Below are 18,344 nucleotides of genomic sequence, written 5' to 3' on the forward strand. Positions count from 1 at the left end.
AATGCAGAAAATAAATGTTCTTTCATGAGTGGGTTTTATTCTATCTGTGGTTTCCAGTGAAATATTTACTATTCTACATATGTGGATTTTTATGTAGATAAAAGTATTTCTAATGAAAATAGCTTAAAGTCTATAAGAGGTGGGGCTTCCTTAGAAACCTATTTTCTAAAAAATTGAACTAGGCTATTTTTAACATACCAGGGTAGTGACCTTTAGGGTGAAATCTTGCCTTTTATCTCCAATTTTTAATCTAATTTTCACCAATTAATTTAAATTGGTGCTAGTATCATCTCTGAAAGCTGTGGAAGCCTACATTAATAAAGTAATGTTACTTTCTATAAATATCAACTGTAGAATTCTCTTTTGACTTCATTTATTCCACAGATCTTCAATCCAACTACAGATTAAAAAGTATTTTTTAACTTTGTGTAATTAGGGTTAAATGTTCAAACTTTGGTGTGAGAGTTAACTTGTATTCCTTGGTAAAACAGCAACAGAAGAGGGTGTCCTTCTTTCTCTTTTGTCTCCCTACGTGTTGACTATTCTGAGTAGTTGTTTACACCTCTGTGCTTAAATATCTACTCCTAGCAAAGATTCCAGTGCATTTCCTTTTTAAGACTCATTAAGCAACAGGAAGCCTGAACTATTTATCTTATAAGACAGTACGTGTTTATAAACTTCTATACCTAAATAATTAATATGCCCCAGCTAGCTGGGAGAATTGGAAGACTTACATCAACTGAGAATTTCCACCTACCAACCATAGCACATTTCATAAAATGATCTGGTTTGAGAGATAATTCTATTCATGCTAAGCTGAAAGTACCCTAAATAAACCTTTCTTTAAAAAAATACAGTATGAGGGGAGCCCAATCCCACAGGTTTGTATGGAAAATCCAAAGGAAGGCTGTCCAAAGCCATGGTACCAGAATGTCTGGGTTCTCTCAGTACGACTGCCATGGTTTTTAATTGTGACCGAGAGAAAGTGAAGTCTGTGCCATGAAATAATCACTTGTTAAATCAGTTTTTGATTTGATTTGGTGCATTTTAAGTAGCCTAAAATTTTGTATTCATAAGCAATTTTGGCAATTAGGACAAAGAAGCAAAAATAGTATCTCAGTAACTAACATTATTTCATTCATTTCACTATGAGCATGAGGTATGGGAGAAAGAAGGTAAGCTTGTTTATGCTGACCTATAACATATGCTTGACCAGGGTCTTCAAAGGATGAGGAGTCTGATTCATGTTTCTTCCTTTCAGGACTTCTATTTAAACTTGCAACAGACTTTGAACTAAAGAGGGAAAAGGAAGGTAGGAGGGGGATGTATCAATGTAAAAAAATATGGCGAAAGTAATGAAACGTCAAAACAAAAACAAATGTATGAAATGTTGAATTTACAAATACGTAGTTGGGTAGTTATGTTCTTACTTATTAAGTTTTGTGAATCCTGCCCAAGATTCTGTCTCAGATCTTGCCATCTGGTGTAATGGTTTTCCTACCAACTTCGCCATGGTTTGTGGTGGGGATTCCATGTTAACAATGGCATTTTTCCGATGAGGATAAAGAGAGGCCTGACTGAGATCGTGGTATGATTTACTCATCCCTCTAGGCTTTTCCTCCCAGGAAGTTTTGTCACTCTTCTCTTTTGCATTGTTTTGCAATGGCTGGTAAAGCGACAGCTCTGAGCAGGACAGCCTCTTCAGAATCTCAGCGTGAACTGACAGAGGTCGAACGGCAAGTTTGTTCAGGGTGCTGCTGGCCAGACTGCCAGTGCTGATTGCTCGTCCCATATTAAATCCTCTAACGGACTCTGCTTGCAGATTCAGGCTCCTAAACGAGGCTCTCTCTACAAGGAAACAGGATGGCTTTACACGATGGAAACACTGCAGTACCTTTATGAGAAGAGTTATTTCAATAAATAAAACACAGCATGCAGTTCTTAATTGTTTTAATTGCTACCGTAAGTAGTAGCTTTCCAAGTGTGGCAATCCAGGATTTGAAAAAAGAATTTAGAAGGTCCTGGTTTTCAAACCATCTCTCCATCCTTGTAGCTTTCTCACAGCCAGGGCCTGGTAAGCATTTCCTACTTCATCTAATGAACCTTGAGCATTTCATAATGTTTGGGCTTCAGGCTTGCTGACTCCAGATTCCCAATTACGGGATTCAGTTAAAAATGAAAACAACATTTGACATAGAAATTTCAACCCCAGTACTGTCTCTGCTCAAATACCTGCAAGCCAAGGATGAGGAGAGGGAACGATGGAGCCTGGATAGGCCAACATGAAAAAGAAGCTATGCAGAGGAGAGTTTTGCCCAGAGAAAAAGTTCTTGATCATTATATTTTTTAAAACCCATGCCAGATTGTGATGGTTGTGCAACTCTGTGAATATACTAAAAAACACTGAATTGTATACTTTCAGTGGGTGACTTGTAGAGCATGGAAATTATGTCTCAATAAAACTATAACCAAAAAGAAAAAAAAAAACTTTTACAGAGAATTATTTTTTTTGTTATTTCATAACTATGCCAATCTCACCTTCCCACTTGGTTGACTTTTCATGATTTAACTGAGGCACAGGGGCCATGGGAGAATCAAATATTACTTGCCTTCTTTCATTTTTTTTGGTTTCTGTTAATAAACATGATCAAGGAGCTGGAGTTCTCTTTATGCTTAAATTCCTTTCATTCTTAAATACACATCCAAAGTCTTTTAGAGGCTAAATTATAGATACTCTATGACAAGTGCTTGGTTATTCTATTTTGTGAGAGCCAATGTCATGTCAGTATTTGAGCATCTGAGGCTATTAACAAAAGCACTGTATCACAGATTTTTACCATCAAAATCTTTTCCTGTAAATAAAGTGCCAAGAGCACAATTTCAAATGATTTAGTTCATGCATTAGTAATCCACATTACAAGGTACCCCCAGTTTGGTGCCTTCATGGAAAGTTGCATATTATAGGCAATACAGCTTGATCATTATGTAAAACAGCTCCAAAAACTTCCTTTTAAAAAGAAAATGTCAAATGTTGCTGACTTAGATTTTTATATCCTGCTTCGTTTATCTTCTAATTCCTAGGAAGATTAATAATTAATATTTCACCTCAGGCATAAAGAGCTAGGAAAACACTGAAGATTTTTAATATGCATCAGAATGAAGTTTAAATAAACATGTTTCATTGCCAACAGGATAATTCAATGTTCTTTCCCTGAGGTAGAAGTGGACACCAAATTAAAACATGAGAATAAAAATAAGTTATTGGTTTATCTTTAGCTTAAAATATAGTTTACTGGTGCAGATAACGTGATTTCTATTTTTTTGCTTTAAGAGTAGACTGTCATCAAAGATGCAAAACTGAGTCTTACACAGATTCAACTACCAGGAAATGCCTTTACACCTAACAGCTTTTTTCACCCTTACGGAAAATGTATACCAAACTTTGGTAGAAAAAGGAAGACTGCTTTGAAAACATATCAAAGATTATGCTAGTCAAATCCATTCACAGCCTAGTCCTGCATATATTCATTGGATGGGAGCAAAAACCATCCATTTATCTGGTCTGTCCTTCATCCCTTTCACCTGGAAGGGACTCCAATATGGACTGCTACAATGGGAAAGGATATTAGAATGAGCCTATATCATAATACTAATGTTTCACATTTGAACTCAAAGTTCTACTAATTCCATATGGAGTCTGCAATCCACAATACTTAATCTCTGCTCTACTTAATTCAGTCCCTTGTACTATTTAGTGTTTCCTTATATTATCAACTTAATTGTTATGCTCTTTTGAAGAGAGGGACTTCATTTATTTACTGTTATTCTATAGCACCCAGCATCATATCTTACAAGTAGTAAGTGCTCAATAAATGATCATTAATCTTCATTTCATTCTATGCAAATTAGTTCTTTGAAAACTAATCAAATAGAAATGAAGACATCAGGGTTCCAGCCTCATTTGACCTCTATGAAGTTAGGGGAGTCACTATGCTCTGAACCTGTTTCCTCTCCAGTAAAATTTGAGATTTAAAGGACTCTAGGGTTCTAGCACCAACATTCTATGATGCTAAAGAAGCAATATACATTTGTTAGCCCATCAACCTCCTACAGATACCACCAGTTATTTTCACTTGTCTGGCACAGATAGTTAAGTAGGCAGGTAGTTACTTCTAAGCCATCTTAAACAAAAAATTTCTTTAAAGGCTTAACAAAATCTAGGAAAAGATGTAGATAATATTGTCTTAAAGTGCTTTAACATATGAGTTCAAGGATACAGAACTGTTGTGTTCCTTGGTGCAAACCTTGAGATACATAGGACATTCTGACTTCATGGATAAGGAAGATGGGACTCCAAGAAATCAGTTATCTTCCTAATGGGTCACTATACTACTATTACTTCTATTAGTGGTAGTAGTAGTAAAACAATGATGATAATGATAACAATAATGATTTTATTCAATCTTTACTCTGTGCAAGGCACCCTTAAGGTGCTTACATGTATGAATTCATTTCATGTTTACAACCTCATGATGTAGGTATTATCATTATGATAATCATTTTACAGATGGGGAACTAAGGAGAGAATTTAAGTGCCTGCCCAAAGTTTCAGGGCTTTTAAATAATAATAATAATAATAATAATAATAATAATAATAGTAATAATAAAGCAAGGTTTGGACCCCGGCAGTCTGGTTCCATAGTTCATGCTCTTAACTATTAAACTATTTTGTTCTTCAGTATAAGAAATGTTGAGGATGAAAGGCTGGCTTCATAGTTTTGTCTTGATTTTTTTCATTATAGCACATCACACCACATCTGTAATGATGTAACCTTCAATTGTTCAATTTTGGTTTGTTATTGAACAGAGTATCAGTCCAAACAGGAATATTGATAGCTCTAATAAGTTTGATATCTCATTGCACTTTTAAAATATGTAAAAGCATACAGTTTTTTAGCAGAGCAAAGTAGGGAAAGAAAAGGAATAATGAAATTACTTTGCAGCAGTAGTAACCATATTTTGGCATGCCTAAAAATCATTTCTGAAGAAAGACTATTAAAATGCAGAACTCAAAGATGGTGATTCATCAAGTTTCAGGTAGGTTTCTGGAATCTTCATTTTTAGTAAGCATTACACCCCTACCATCTTGACTTTGAAAAGCTGAGAAACATCTACTCACAGGCTGCCATCACCTCAGTGTGATTCTATGAGGAATACATTTTTCGTAAGATTTCAGGATGTGAGAATGTTCAAATACAGAATTCATAGGACTCTGCTATACAAGGTCATCAGTGCTATTCCATTACATTTAAAAATCTAATTCTTCAGAGTATTTCACAGAAGTCTATAAGAATTTATTATGCAGAACCAGATATTGTATAACGTTAATCTCTACATGTGGTCTTAGAGAGTAACCTTTAAATATTTCAGTTCTGATGGAGATATTTTGTTCAGAGCTGAATTAGTTTCTTCAGCTGGTTCCTTTTCAAAAGGAACTGAACCTCTCTCCTGACCATTTATAGTGAGTGTAGGGGTTATTCATCTTAGTCTCTGAAGAGGGACACACTTAAATAAAACTAACAGGTGGGAAATCTGCCACTCCCAAACTGTTACAGTATGTGACTTCATTGTGCTGGATGCATACTCCCTCTGCCACCTGCCTTGTGTCTCATGTTTTTTCCCTTACCTAGAAAGCCCTTCCATTTATCTTCAACCTACTTAGTTATTTTTGTCCTTCAAATTCCAGTTCAAGTGCCATCACTGGAGTATTCTAGTTTCTGATCTCCCTCTTTTCTTACGTGTAGATAGTGTAGTTTGTATGATATAATCTGCTACTAAAACCTTGGCCCTCTCATGTGTATTATTGTTTCCTATATGTTGGTCTTACCTCCCCAAATAGTATGTAACGTTCTATGGGTAGAGACTATGACCCAAATATCATATTTACATCAGTGAACCTAATGGTTAGCACAAAATAGACCTTTCAGCAGGTACTCCTTGACTGATGTGGGGTGCTGTTTTCAAAATGAACACAAAATTAAAATTTTGGCTTCATTTGTGGCACCTTTATAAAGTTGACTTAGTCATTTAACATCTATATCTTGTAACTTTCATCCTAAACATGGAAATTCTTTTAAGCTTTGTGGCAAAAATGAAGCTCACACCCTGAACATCTGACACAATTTGTTTCTTACCAATATCTTGGGCATCTTGGTTGCTCTGTCTTGCTCTCATCTGCAGCTGGAACTTATGCTGGGAAGAGCAGAGGTGTAGCAGGTACTGGCACACCTTACTGTTGTCTGTCTGGAACGCATGTTTTATTCCATCTGATGTATTTTGCAATGTGATTTTCTTTTTCTACAATATTAATCAGGGGTGATAATAATTAGGATGTTTTCCTACCACTTTATTATAGGACTAAATTCTGCAAACAATAAATAATAAGTACAGATATTATTTTTATTTCACATTAGGCATGAGTATTCCTTGACCTGCACCTAAAGAATATAGAAAAATAGAACTCTGTTATTATTACAGATTCTGCAAATAAATGAAATTAATATCATTTATCACTTTCAGAAATTGTAGCCTAAATCAGATAGTATATCTGTTATCAGCAAGGGAAAAATTTCTTTTAATGAGATTATTGATATTTTGAGTTTACTGCAATGTTTACAAACACCAAAACTGTTCGAAAAAGACATTACAAAAATAAGTTCTTCATGGATGAGAAAATGAAATTCAACAAAAATTGATTTATTAATATGTAAGAGCTGTGATTCTGCCAAGAAAAATCTTGCTGGCCTGAAGGCTGGGATGGAAATTGTGAAAAGTTAAAAGAATATGTGGGAATAGAGAGGCACTGGATAACATGGCCGCTGGGATGCGAGATAGAACAGTATTTGGAGAAAGAGTGTTTCTTGCATTTAAGTTCAGGGGAAATACCAATTAATATTATCTCTTGTATGTTTCTTGAAAAATAAACATCTCTTACATAAGAGGGCAACCTTTGTAGTGGGGCTTGTAGATGATCTGCAAGTCTGAAAAGACTAGCATTCAGCATGCCAGGGATCTAATGTCTCTAGAGAATTGCTTAAGTCCAATTAGATTTTACTCTAGCTCTTGGCTGCTTCTACTGGGCAAATTATTCCCTGTACTCACAACACTTGTCTTCAAATGCAGAAATAGGCACAGAAAAGTGAAATTTGGTAATGCCCACAAATGACACAGTAACAGAATATTACTCAAACTTCAATCATGCAGTGCCTTCTTAATAACTTCTGGTCTTGTTTATTTATGAATTTTTAAACTGACTTTGCTTACTTATATAAGTTCACTTAAGCTTTGTATCACAGCTATAAATAGAAAACCAGTAGCACTTGCCAAAAATAGAATTCAGCTATTAAAAATAGGTAATCAGGGGCACCTGGTTGGCTCAGTTAAGCATCTGCCTTCAGCTCAGGTCATGATTTCAGGACCCTGGGATCAAGTCTCACATTGGGCTCCTTGCTCAGCAGGGTATCTGCTTCTCCCTCTCTCTTTGCCCCTGCCCCAGCTGCCTGCTTGTGCTCTCTCTTTCTATCTCAAATAAATAAATAAAACCTTTGAAATATATATGTAATCCAATAAAAACAAAATAAGAGTGGCAAAATAAGAGCCACCTGGGTGGCTCAGTTAAGCATCTGCCTTCGACTCAGGTCATAATACCGGGGTCCTGGGATTGAGCCCTGCATTGGGCTCCCTACTCTAGGTAGAGCCTGCTTCTCTCTTGCCCTCTGCCTACCACTCCCCCTGCTTGTGCTCTCTCTCTCTCAAAAATAAAAATGAAATATTTTTTAAAAATGAAAAAAACAAAAACAAAATAAGGTTATTAAATTCTAGCTGGATGTGTTACCAGTGAAATCTCTGGGACCTTGTTCTCTCTTTGTTAATAAAAGGAAACCAGCAAGTATTTAAGAGGAGTTAAAGACTCAGTAGCACCAAACTAGGATCTTGATGATCAGTAGTATACATATTACTGATTCAAATAATTGGGGAATTTTTTTTCCTAACAAACATAACCACTGTCAAGTAATGCCCTACGGTACTGTTTTCCACAGTTGTAAAGCTGTACAGGTTTGAAACAAATTATAATTGATTCTAAGTGTTTACTGACAGACTGGACAAGATATGTGCCCAAGGGAATTCAACTGTGAGGGATGAGAAAGGCGAAGGAGGGGGACTTTTTCCATTTCTCCAGAGGCTAGTGGGAAAAAAAAAAAAAAAAAGAAGGGTTAAAAAGAGCTCTGTGTAGAAGGAACATCAGGATAAACAAGTTCTGTCAAACACAGGAAGTCTGCGTGGGAATGTGGTCTATTCTTTATTACTGGAGATCTTTAAAACTGAGCTAGTTGCAGCCAGTTCTATATATATGGCAGGGCTGGTGTGATAGCTTGGCAAACAAAAGAGAGCTGAATGTTAGACAATTTATTTGATTTGTTGCCTTTTCTAAACTGGTCCAAATTAGATTTGTATTTAATTCATCTAAGGTTTCCTCCAGATACTTGCCCTGCCAGTATTTCCATTGGGGAAGGTAAATGATACCCAGGTTAATTTCCTGGTCTTGACAGTCTTGGGAAGATGAGGCTGTCTGGGCTTTCCCAAGAGAACATGTTATCATCTGGTAATCTTAGTGGTACCTCTGGGTTTCACAGGAAACCAACTAACCATCAAATCTAGAAGTGATTTCAAAGGTCTTCGGTTGAAAATTAACCAGAGTAAGTTGGGACCCTGACATTGGTATCCTTATAAGGATAAACAATGTTTTAGTGAGACCATATTTCAACCCAAATATGAATTAGATATGACAGTAGTCCCTGAATACCACCAGGAAAACAAATAAATATCTTAACACATTTTTTTATTCACCTCTGGGGTTTCCCAATTGCATTTCAATGTTCAGACTACTTTCAAAATCAAAATATGCCTTTACAGCTCACCATCTTTCATAAACATGATATTCTAAAACTTTCTCTCTATATGGAGTATATACTAAAACTTAAAACTGCAGAAAGTTCTGGGACATTAAAAATTTTTTATTTTATAAAACCCAATAAATCTCTGGACTGCTAAAATTCAAATATAGTTGCTGTGAGGGGCCCATTATTGAGCTAGACAAAATTTACCAGGGTTAAAATAATTATTTTAAAAAATATATTAGAGGCGTTTCTCCATGTGAGAAGTTAGTATCCTAGAATAAGTTCTGAATTAATAGAAAGTCAATTTGGTTGTAATTTAACTAAAGTTAATTGAGCATGTAACTGACTAGGAATGTATACTATTCTTTTAAAAAAAATCACTTCCTGAGAAAATTAAAACCAAATAAAAGTCTCAATGATACTTCCTACAACTAAGAAGAGTTAAGTAGTATTAAAATGTACCCGCCTTACTGAATAGAAAGATTTAAAGTTTACTTAAGGAAAATCGATTAATATATTATAATTGAAATTGACAACACATTTTAAAATATAATGAAAAGGGGTTTAAATGGACATACGGAAAAAGAAATCTTCTTGGTTTCCCTCCATGGAAAGCGAAGGACCAGTGTGCGAACTCCATTGTGAACCTCAAACACAAGGACACCTTTAGAATAGACTCCAAGCAATATACCAGTTTGCGACTTTTTCTCAGGGTGCACTCGATGAAAATGAACTCCATACTCCGTCAGTCTTTGGCAGACCTGTTGGAACAATATCACATCATAGCAATGCACCTTGATAAAAGGTAACATAAAGATAGAGAAGTTGTACCACTGTAGTTTGATATGGAAAGGATAGTCTTTTCAACAAATGATGCTGAAACAGATGGATATTCACAGGCAAGAAAAAAATGAATCTTGATCCTTACTTTCTTGTCCGAGTTTACGTAGTTGGTTGAAACAAGAATTCAAATCAAAACTGACTATAAAATCCCAAGCAAATTCTTACCACTACATTAATTTGCTTTCTACCTTTATTAATAAAAATATAACTTAATATTTATGTCCAACAAGTATAAAAATGTAATTATTAAGGGAAAACACAATTACGTAATTGAACATCCTTAAACACTGACTCAACTTAAATAAAACAAACCAGTTTAGTTTTCTTAGTAAAATCCTAGATTAAAGGTGATGTACGTCGGTGAGTGCAACCCCTTCATAGACACTTGTAGGGCTGAGAAACTTGGCTCCCTTCAATATGGAGCAGCAAATGGAAGGCATACTGTTACGTACTAGGTAGCTGAAGCAGGGGAATGTTCCGAAAGTTTCTCTTCTCAACAGAATATACTTGCTATTCTTAATGGAAGTTAACACAATACTATCTTTCTTGATCATAAATGCACCATTTATCTGAGGTCTCAAAGAAAGCTGGTGGCAGAACTGGAACCATAAAACCATTTTTTTTCTGATCCCCTTCCATTATGTGAATTAGCACTGGTAAAACACCATTTTTAGAGGATGTAATTGAATTTTAAGCCTTTAAAAAAAAAAAACAAAGCAAAATAATTCTAGAATCCATATGAACTCCCCTCTTACAGCTAGTCAGTCAAAAAATTCAGTTGTTACTTCTTTACAATGGATCTTGATACATTTACAATGTATCTTGAGTATGGAACAGAATAAAGCAGAGAATCCATGGGCATACAGGTATGAGTTCAAATCCGTTTTGCCCCACACACCAGCCACTGATGTTGGGATTATTACATTTCCTCCTTGAGCTTCAGTCCTTTCCTTCACAAAATGATTAAAATACAATGGTTTTAGTCCGGTAGTGCACTGTATCAATTATTGGCGCTTGAGCTTTTAGATACATATGTCCTCCAACATTTGTTGCTTACTTTGAAAAAGATGCAAACTTTATCATTTGTAATCTTGCACGCTTACCTTTAAAAATTCTAACTCTGTCTCTTTTTCAGAAGCTCCCACATAGGTATTATGCAATTTTGGTAACTCTTCTTTCACATAGGATAAATCAAGTTTCTCCATCACTCTGGGAGGCAAATAATGCTCCAGTCTAAAATAAGACACACCATGAACCTAGAAAACAGAATGTTTTTATAAGCAATACTGTTTGCCCTCTTCCTTCTATCTTAAAAATCCTGCCTCAACCAAGAGGTAGGTAAAACACTTCTATTTAGACCTCTCCCCAAGGAGTGAGTTTTAGAGGAAATGTATCAGTCTTTCTCTTTCATTCAATGAGGTAATGTGACTGAGCTGATTAGCAAGCTTAAAGAGACAGATAACGAGGGCCAAATGTCACTATGGTTAGAGTTAATGTTGTGAAGGTTGCTACTCCAGCGGCACTGACTCTTGCCCTTGCTTCCTCTTAGATTCACTTTTTTCAGGGAAATTGGCCTCAAACATCTGTTCACCTGTACAGTGAGCTTTGCTAGGTTCTCAGCCCATCACTGCATGGGTCCATGTGGAAGGCAGAAGACCCCTTTGATCCAGATCTGGCTGATAGCCTTTGTGCCTAATATCTATTAATCAGGATTGAGAGAAAGAGGGGTAAATGCTAGATATTGTGTAACTATGAAACAGGAAATTTTACACAGAAAAAAAAAAGAAAGCTATACTGTATGATTTTATATATCAATGTACGTGGGGAACCTGGTCACTTTGAGGTACCAAACTAGCCTCAAAAATCTCCAGATCTGGGGCGCCTGGGTCACACAGTTGGTTGAGCTCTTTGTTTCACCTCAGGTCATGATGTCAGGGTCGTGGGACCAGAGCCCTGTGTCAGGCTCTGTGCTCAGCACAGAGTCTACTTAAGATTCTCTCTCCCTCTCCCTCTGTCCCTCCTGCTTTGCTCTCTAAAATAAACAAATAAATAAATCTTTAAAAACAACAACAATAACAACTCTAAATCTAAATAGCAAACACATCAACCAGGTTCAGTTTTCACTTATGCTAAGGATAAAAATATCAAGATAAAAGAGTTCCTGGAGAAAAAACTAAATCCTACCTCTGGTTGATAATCTCCATATTCAGCCTGGAGAGCCAAGGATGCCAGTAATAAAGAAGTCTCATCATCACAGTGCATCCTCTCCTCCAAGATATCCTTTCGCAGCTGAAGATAATACTGATGACAGGTCAGGGTATGTCTAGAAAAATAAATGCACATGCTAAACATCTAGGCTTTATCTTGAATCCAGGGTGAGTCTTATTATTGGCATATAAGCTGAGTTCCCAAGATGGTTTATATTAAGCTTTTAAGGCACAAAAATTTAATAAGCTATGTTGAAAGAAATATTTCTTTTATGATAGAGATGACATTTTCATTGATCAGAATTAAATGATTCAGTACCAGTAAACTAAAGGGTCAAAAGACCAGAAGCCAAAAGAGAAAAATAGAAACTCTTTTGTACTCACTGTATTAGACTAACGTCATCCATGAAAAATTTAATTCGGAAAAACAAAGTAAAATTAACAGTGGCTTTGCTCTTTTTCTTTGGTTCTTCCTTCCATCCCTCTGGGGCCACTTTGGTTAATTTTAAATCAGGATCAACAAAGAAATATTCATTATCTAAAACAGAATGAGAAAACATCCAGATAAAATAAAAATACTTCAATGTTTTCTTCTGATTCCTTTTTTTTTTTTTTTTTGTCAGACTTACACAAAATAGTCTCACACAAGAATAAAACAAGATTGTCAAAAAGTATGGCAAGGAACTCTGAGGCAACTGCAGACAGATGGGGGCAATATGATATGGTTGAGTCTTCTATAGGCTGAGGGCTCTAAAGCAGACAGATATTGGAGATATCCTGCCTTACCTACCACATTATTTACTATCAGTGACACTGAATAAATTCTTTAACTTTTCTAGACATCAATTTTCTTGTCTGTAAAATTAGGGTAGTACTAATTCCTGCCTTACTTTATTATTGTAGGGATCAAATGACCTAATGCATATAAAACATTTGGTAAAGCACATGGCATATGGTAAGCATTCAGTAAATATAGCTATTATTTATTATTATTGAGCTTCCAACTGAAAGCTAGGAGGAACAATACTCATTTTATTTTGTAATTCCATCTAATTATTATTGACTCTTTCCAAATAAAAGATTATTCAATAAAATCTAACTTATCCAGAATGTTCAAGAAATCAGATCTATTATAAATAGAAATTCTAATTATTCATGTGAATGGTATTACCTAATTAGTCTAAAATTTTAACTAGTAAAGTGACAGAACATTAGTAGGCACTAATTGAATGTTTATTGGATGACTTGACAAAGTGAATTATAGTTTTTAAGAAATAAGCATTCAATAAACTAAATTGAAGGAAACATTTCTTTTGTGACAAAGAAGACATGATCCTGATATTGTAGACTTTCAGGATAATTTGATCCTCAGTTGCAATGTACGGTACTCTGTTGTCTAAAGCTAAGTTAAATTTTGAGGTAAACAGGAATTTGAAATATTGAAGAGTAATTTATAAGTATAATAATTTATTATAGTCCATCTCTAAAGCAATAAGAACCTTTGGAAATTCTAATTGTTAAATAGGAGTGATTTCTATAGAAGCTATGTTCTGAGACCACTGGGGATGTAACAAAGTTCATGTAAAGCTTAAAAAATACATAAAATGACTTTTTGAAGTCACAAAGTGAAAACATTTAAAAAAAAGACTATGCTTTTAGGACAGTAGGCTAGAGAAGTTGATGTAGAGATTCAGAAATAGGATCCTGCTATATATTCAAATTCAGATTAGCGGGATACTATTTTCTAGAGTACATATGTAGGCAATTGATACACATAATGGTCCCCGAAATATAGTAACTAAAATCCACTTTAGTATAGTGACAACTAAAGAAAAATCTTCATAGTCAGGTATAGAAGATACTAAAAGACACAGCTATTAAAACAATGAACCTAATTAGGAGAAGGGGTTCCTAACTCCTACTTCTCAATGCTGACACGTTCATGGAGTTAACATTTCCCAAAACAAGTTGGGCAATAACAGGTATAGAAGTCAGCTTGTTGCCAAGTTTCCATATTGAACTCTGAGCTTAAAATATCTTGGTACCTTTGAGGGTAGCTAAAGCAAACAAATGATGTTCCACTAAGCCAATGTGGGCCACAACCATATCAAACACATCTTTACAAATAGTTTTGGTATCACAAGTCAGTTCCAGTCTCTGCCCACTCAGAAGCATTATGTTTACTTTTCTTCGGTTATCTTCATTTTTCCCTTTCTTGGCCTACAATTGAAAAAAAAAGAATGACACTTATTAAAGTAAACATAAGAATTTTAGCTGTTTTTTTTTTAAAGTCATTACTGAAATTATTTTCTAAGAATGACACAAACTGGTTTTATTACTTACAAGGATAGACCGTGGCAAATCCAAAGATATAAATGGTTCAATTGTCATCTTCACAAACTCAGGGCCAAAGAAATTCTGCAAATCACAGAAGTAGAATCAATAGTTTTTACCCTTTAATCTAGGTCTTTCCATAAAAGGCAAATAATATAATAATAATAAATTACATGTAAAGCCACAATAGAACTAGGTGATCTGAAACAAATGTAGGAACTCTCAATAAAGAAGTATAGTAGATTTTACAAAGAACAGGAATGGGATATGCCTTGTGCCAAATGTGAACAAAAGTTCTTCCTCAGTTTCATGTTCCACCAGTGATGTCAAATGTAAAGCCTTGCTTCATACTATTTTACAAATTTTTCATTTTGTGGCCTTCAGATAAACTCAAACTCTCAAAAAAAAAAAAAAAAAAAAACAACAAAACATGGTAGTCTTAATTACTGAAGTAATACTGAGTTATGAAGCTCATACTAAGGATTTGGTTTAGTACTGCCAAGGCGTGAAGTGGTTGAACACAATCTCATTTTGTTTTAGGGAGTGATATTTGTGTCCTAAAATAAATCATAGTTAAAGGACATCTACTTTGTAATTACAAAATATACATATCCATTCATAATCATGTTCTTGGAACCCTGTGACACTGTGTCTTTTTTTTTTTTCTAAATAGTGGCAGCTAGGGATACTATAGGTATTAGTCTTTGGTCCCCATTGCTGCCTCAGTGAGAAAATGTTATCTCAGCAGATGAGGGAGACCAGGTGCTGGGGAAAGTGTATCTATGGCTTCTTCTTTTTTTTTTAAATTAATTTATTTTTTCATGAGAGACACAGAGAGAGGCAGAGACATAGGCAGAGGGAGAAGCAGGCTCCCTGCAGGGAGCCTGATGCGGAACTGATCCCAGGACCCTGGGATCATGACCTGAGCCAAAGGCAGATGCTCAACCACCGAGCCACCTGGGTGCACCAACAACTGTGGCTTCTTAATCTGCTCTTTCCCTGCACCTTTTGTATATCTAAAAGTTTCTGCCACGAGTGGAGAACTAGATGAGGAAATAACTTAAAATAAGTTAGACTCCAGGTGGGAGCAGGATTCAGAATAGACTGAAAGATAAATGGGTAAAAAGTAAAATGAAAGGGCTAATCCTGGGACCAAAGGCAGGTGGTGTGTTATGTGTGTGTGTGTATGTGTGTGTGCTCAAGTGCACACGAGAGAGCATATGCACTAATGTGCATGCATGTGTTTGCACTCATGGAAGCTACTGGAGTCTTATTTTTGTTGATTTCTTCTTTGGTTGCTTGATGTGGGAATTCTATCCAATTAGCCAAGCATGGAACATGTTTGAGATACCACGTAAGTAAAACTTTAACATCAAGGGCTTGTTAATACTTAACAAACCAGTGGGACACATTTTAAATGAGAACAGAAAGAGAGCAGAAGAAATGGTCAGCCATGGGAAATATGGAATCTAATATAAATCAACTAAGGCAACAGTATAAACAAGTCAAAATATGTCCTCACCAAAAGTAACATAAAAAAGTTAGACATTTATGTTTTAGCAAAGAACATTAATTAAATGGTATAATTGTTCCTTCAAATACTAGCACTGTTTTTTAGCACCAAAAACGTACTTTTCCTGCTCTTTTCAGAAAAAAACATGTGGTCCTTTAATGACCACTGGTTCACATTCTGTGGTCACTGATTAGTATGCCTTTGATAAAGAGATGTTTGTTTTTGAAATAGCCAGAACTGCTTAAAAGGGAACACAGGTTGTTAGTGAGACAGCACGTGAGAGTAGCATACTGTAAAGTTACAGAATACCACTTAGGAATCTCTAATGAGCCACTTTCTGCATTAGCGCTTTAAAATTATGATTCAGGAAAAAGGTATATGGATATGTGCTCTTTATGCTTTATGTGTCCCTTTAATTACTGGAAGCCCACACTATTTTGTGTGATATCCTGCCTTTACCTACTATTATATGACTTTACTTAAAGTCATTTAACAGCATTATTAACAATAGAAGTCAAGTCTTTGAATTTGAGGTTCAATGCAATTTTCACTACCCAAAACTGTTTCTTCTTAGAAAACTATGAGGGAAATTTGAATTCTATCAAGTCTAGGGCATACAAATATGCTTTTAAGACAGTTCATTGAAACAAGCAACAAAAACCAAAACAGAATGGGGGTATTACACTCAGTGCAGAACTAAAAAGAAAAAATTCATCCTAGATTTTGTCACTTTTACTACCATTTATTTCATATTTGAAGAATCACTTGTTTTTTTTAAAAAAATATTTTTAATTTATTTATTCATGAGAAACACAGAGAGACAGAGACAGAGAGAGAGAGAGTAAGAAACACAGGCAGAGGAAGAAGCAGGCTCCATGCAGGAAGCCTGATGTGGGACTCGATCCTGGGACTCCAGGATCAGGCCCTGGGCTGAAGGCGGTGCTAAACTGCTGAGCCACCTGGGCTGCCCTGACAAATCATTTGTAAAGGAACAATACAAACAAGATATTGCCTCACCTATCAAATCGGTGATGATAAAAAAAGAATGACAATATCCAGACTAGGTAAGAATATGGTGAAACAGGCATGACACAGGAAGCATAAATTCGCACAAATTTTTGGAAGGGTGGGACGCCTGGGTGGCTCAGCTGTTGATTGTCTGCCTCTGGCTCAGGGCCTGATCCTGGGTCCTGGGATCGAGTCCCACATCAGGCTCTCCACAGGGAGCCTGCTTCTCCCTCTGCCTATGTCTCTGCCTCTCTCTGGGTCTCTCATGAATGAATAAATAAAATCTTTAAAAAAAATTTTTTTTTGGAAGGGCAATTGAACAATATGTATCAAATGTCTTTTTTTTTTTTAAGATTTTATTTATTTATTCATGAGAGACTCAGAGCAAGAGAGAGAGAGGCAGAGACACAGGCAGAGGGAGAAGCAGGCTCCATGCAGGGAGCATGACACAGGACTCAATCCTGGGTCTCCAGGATCACAACCTCAGCTGAAGGGGGTGCTAAACCACTGAGCCACCGGGATGCCCAACAGGATCAAATGTCTTAAAAGGTGCTTGCCTTTGACTTGGCTATTCTACTTTTAGGAAGTTACTTACAAAGATTTAGCTAAAGGAATGTTCATCAGAGCGTTGCTTGCAATAGCAACAACAACCAATTAGTTGGGGCACTTGGCGGGATGTTATGCTGTATGTTGGCAAATTGAACTCCAATAAAAAAATAATAATAATGTAAAAAAAAAGAAAGAAAAAGCTGGATGAAATGAATATAATAAAACTATGGAAAATCTTGAAGAGCACACACACACAAAAGAAATATTTCCAATATCCAGGGGCACTTGGGTGGCTCAGTTGATTAAGCATCTTCTGCCTTTGGCTCAGATCATGATCTTGGGGTCCTGGGATCGAGTCCCACATCAGGCTCCCTGCTCAATGGGGAGTCTGCTTCTCCCACTCCCTCTGTCCTTCCCACTTCCTGCTCATGCTCTTTCTCAAATAAATAAATAGAATCTTTAAAAGAAATAAATGTTTCTATGTTCAATAATTGGAAACTGATTGAAGAAATCATGGTACATGATAAATTCACATAATGGGGTACTTTATACAGACCCTAACAATAATACTATAGAAGTTATAAAATATTCAACATATTTTACATGAGACGGCTGTTCATTTTGAGCTTATGTTTGTAAAAATATATAGGACATATGTTGAAAGAAAAATTAACTAAACACATTTTAAAAAAAAATCTCTGATATAAGATGTAGATTTGTTCTTTTTGTCTTTCAATATTATAATACAAAGATATGATGCTTGAAGCTCATGTGATCATCTTTTGATTACAAAGTAAATCACTATCAAAATTCTGAGAATGGCAGAGCAGAAAGTTGGAATGTATCTGATAACATTCTTGAGCTTCTGAACCAACCCTGAACTCTCTATTCTTGATCTTCTTGGTTTGTGGGATAATACATTTCTTAATATTA

The 18,344-nt window shown here is 35.7% G+C and overlaps 1 protein-coding gene across 8 annotated transcripts in view; it reads right to left on the bottom strand.

The window, feature by feature from the left end:
• Positions 1–18,344, bottom strand: part of PTPN13 (protein tyrosine phosphatase non-receptor type 13) — a 204,645-nt gene that overhangs the window by 58,671 nt on the left and 127,630 nt on the right. For 6 of the 8 annotated variants that reach the window (XM_055313038.1, XM_055313035.1, XM_055313034.1 and 3 more), the window contains 9 exons: positions 14,351–14,425; positions 14,053–14,227; positions 12,392–12,545; positions 11,985–12,123; positions 10,904–11,056; positions 9,536–9,718; positions 6,195–6,357; positions 1,431–1,848; positions 1,196–1,293 (listed from right to left, as the gene is read on the bottom strand). In XM_055313038.1, the coding sequence (XP_055169013.1) occupies positions 1,196–1,293; positions 1,431–1,848; positions 6,195–6,357; positions 9,536–9,718; positions 10,904–11,056; positions 11,985–12,123; positions 12,392–12,545; positions 14,053–14,227; positions 14,351–14,425 (1,558 nt within the window). The remainder of the gene's footprint in view (positions 1–1,195; positions 1,294–1,430; positions 1,849–6,194; positions 6,358–9,535; positions 9,719–10,903; positions 11,057–11,984; positions 12,124–12,391; positions 12,546–14,052; positions 14,228–14,350; positions 14,426–18,344) is intronic. The other 2 variants (XM_055313040.1, XM_055313039.1) reach the window with 1 other exon arrangement.

The sequence above is a fragment of the Nyctereutes procyonoides genome, unplaced genomic scaffold (genome assembly GCF_905146905.1).
Source record: "Nyctereutes procyonoides isolate TBG_1078 unplaced genomic scaffold, NYPRO_anot_genome, whole genome shotgun sequence".
In the NCBI taxonomy this organism is placed as follows: domain Eukaryota; kingdom Metazoa; phylum Chordata; class Mammalia; order Carnivora; family Canidae; genus Nyctereutes; species Nyctereutes procyonoides.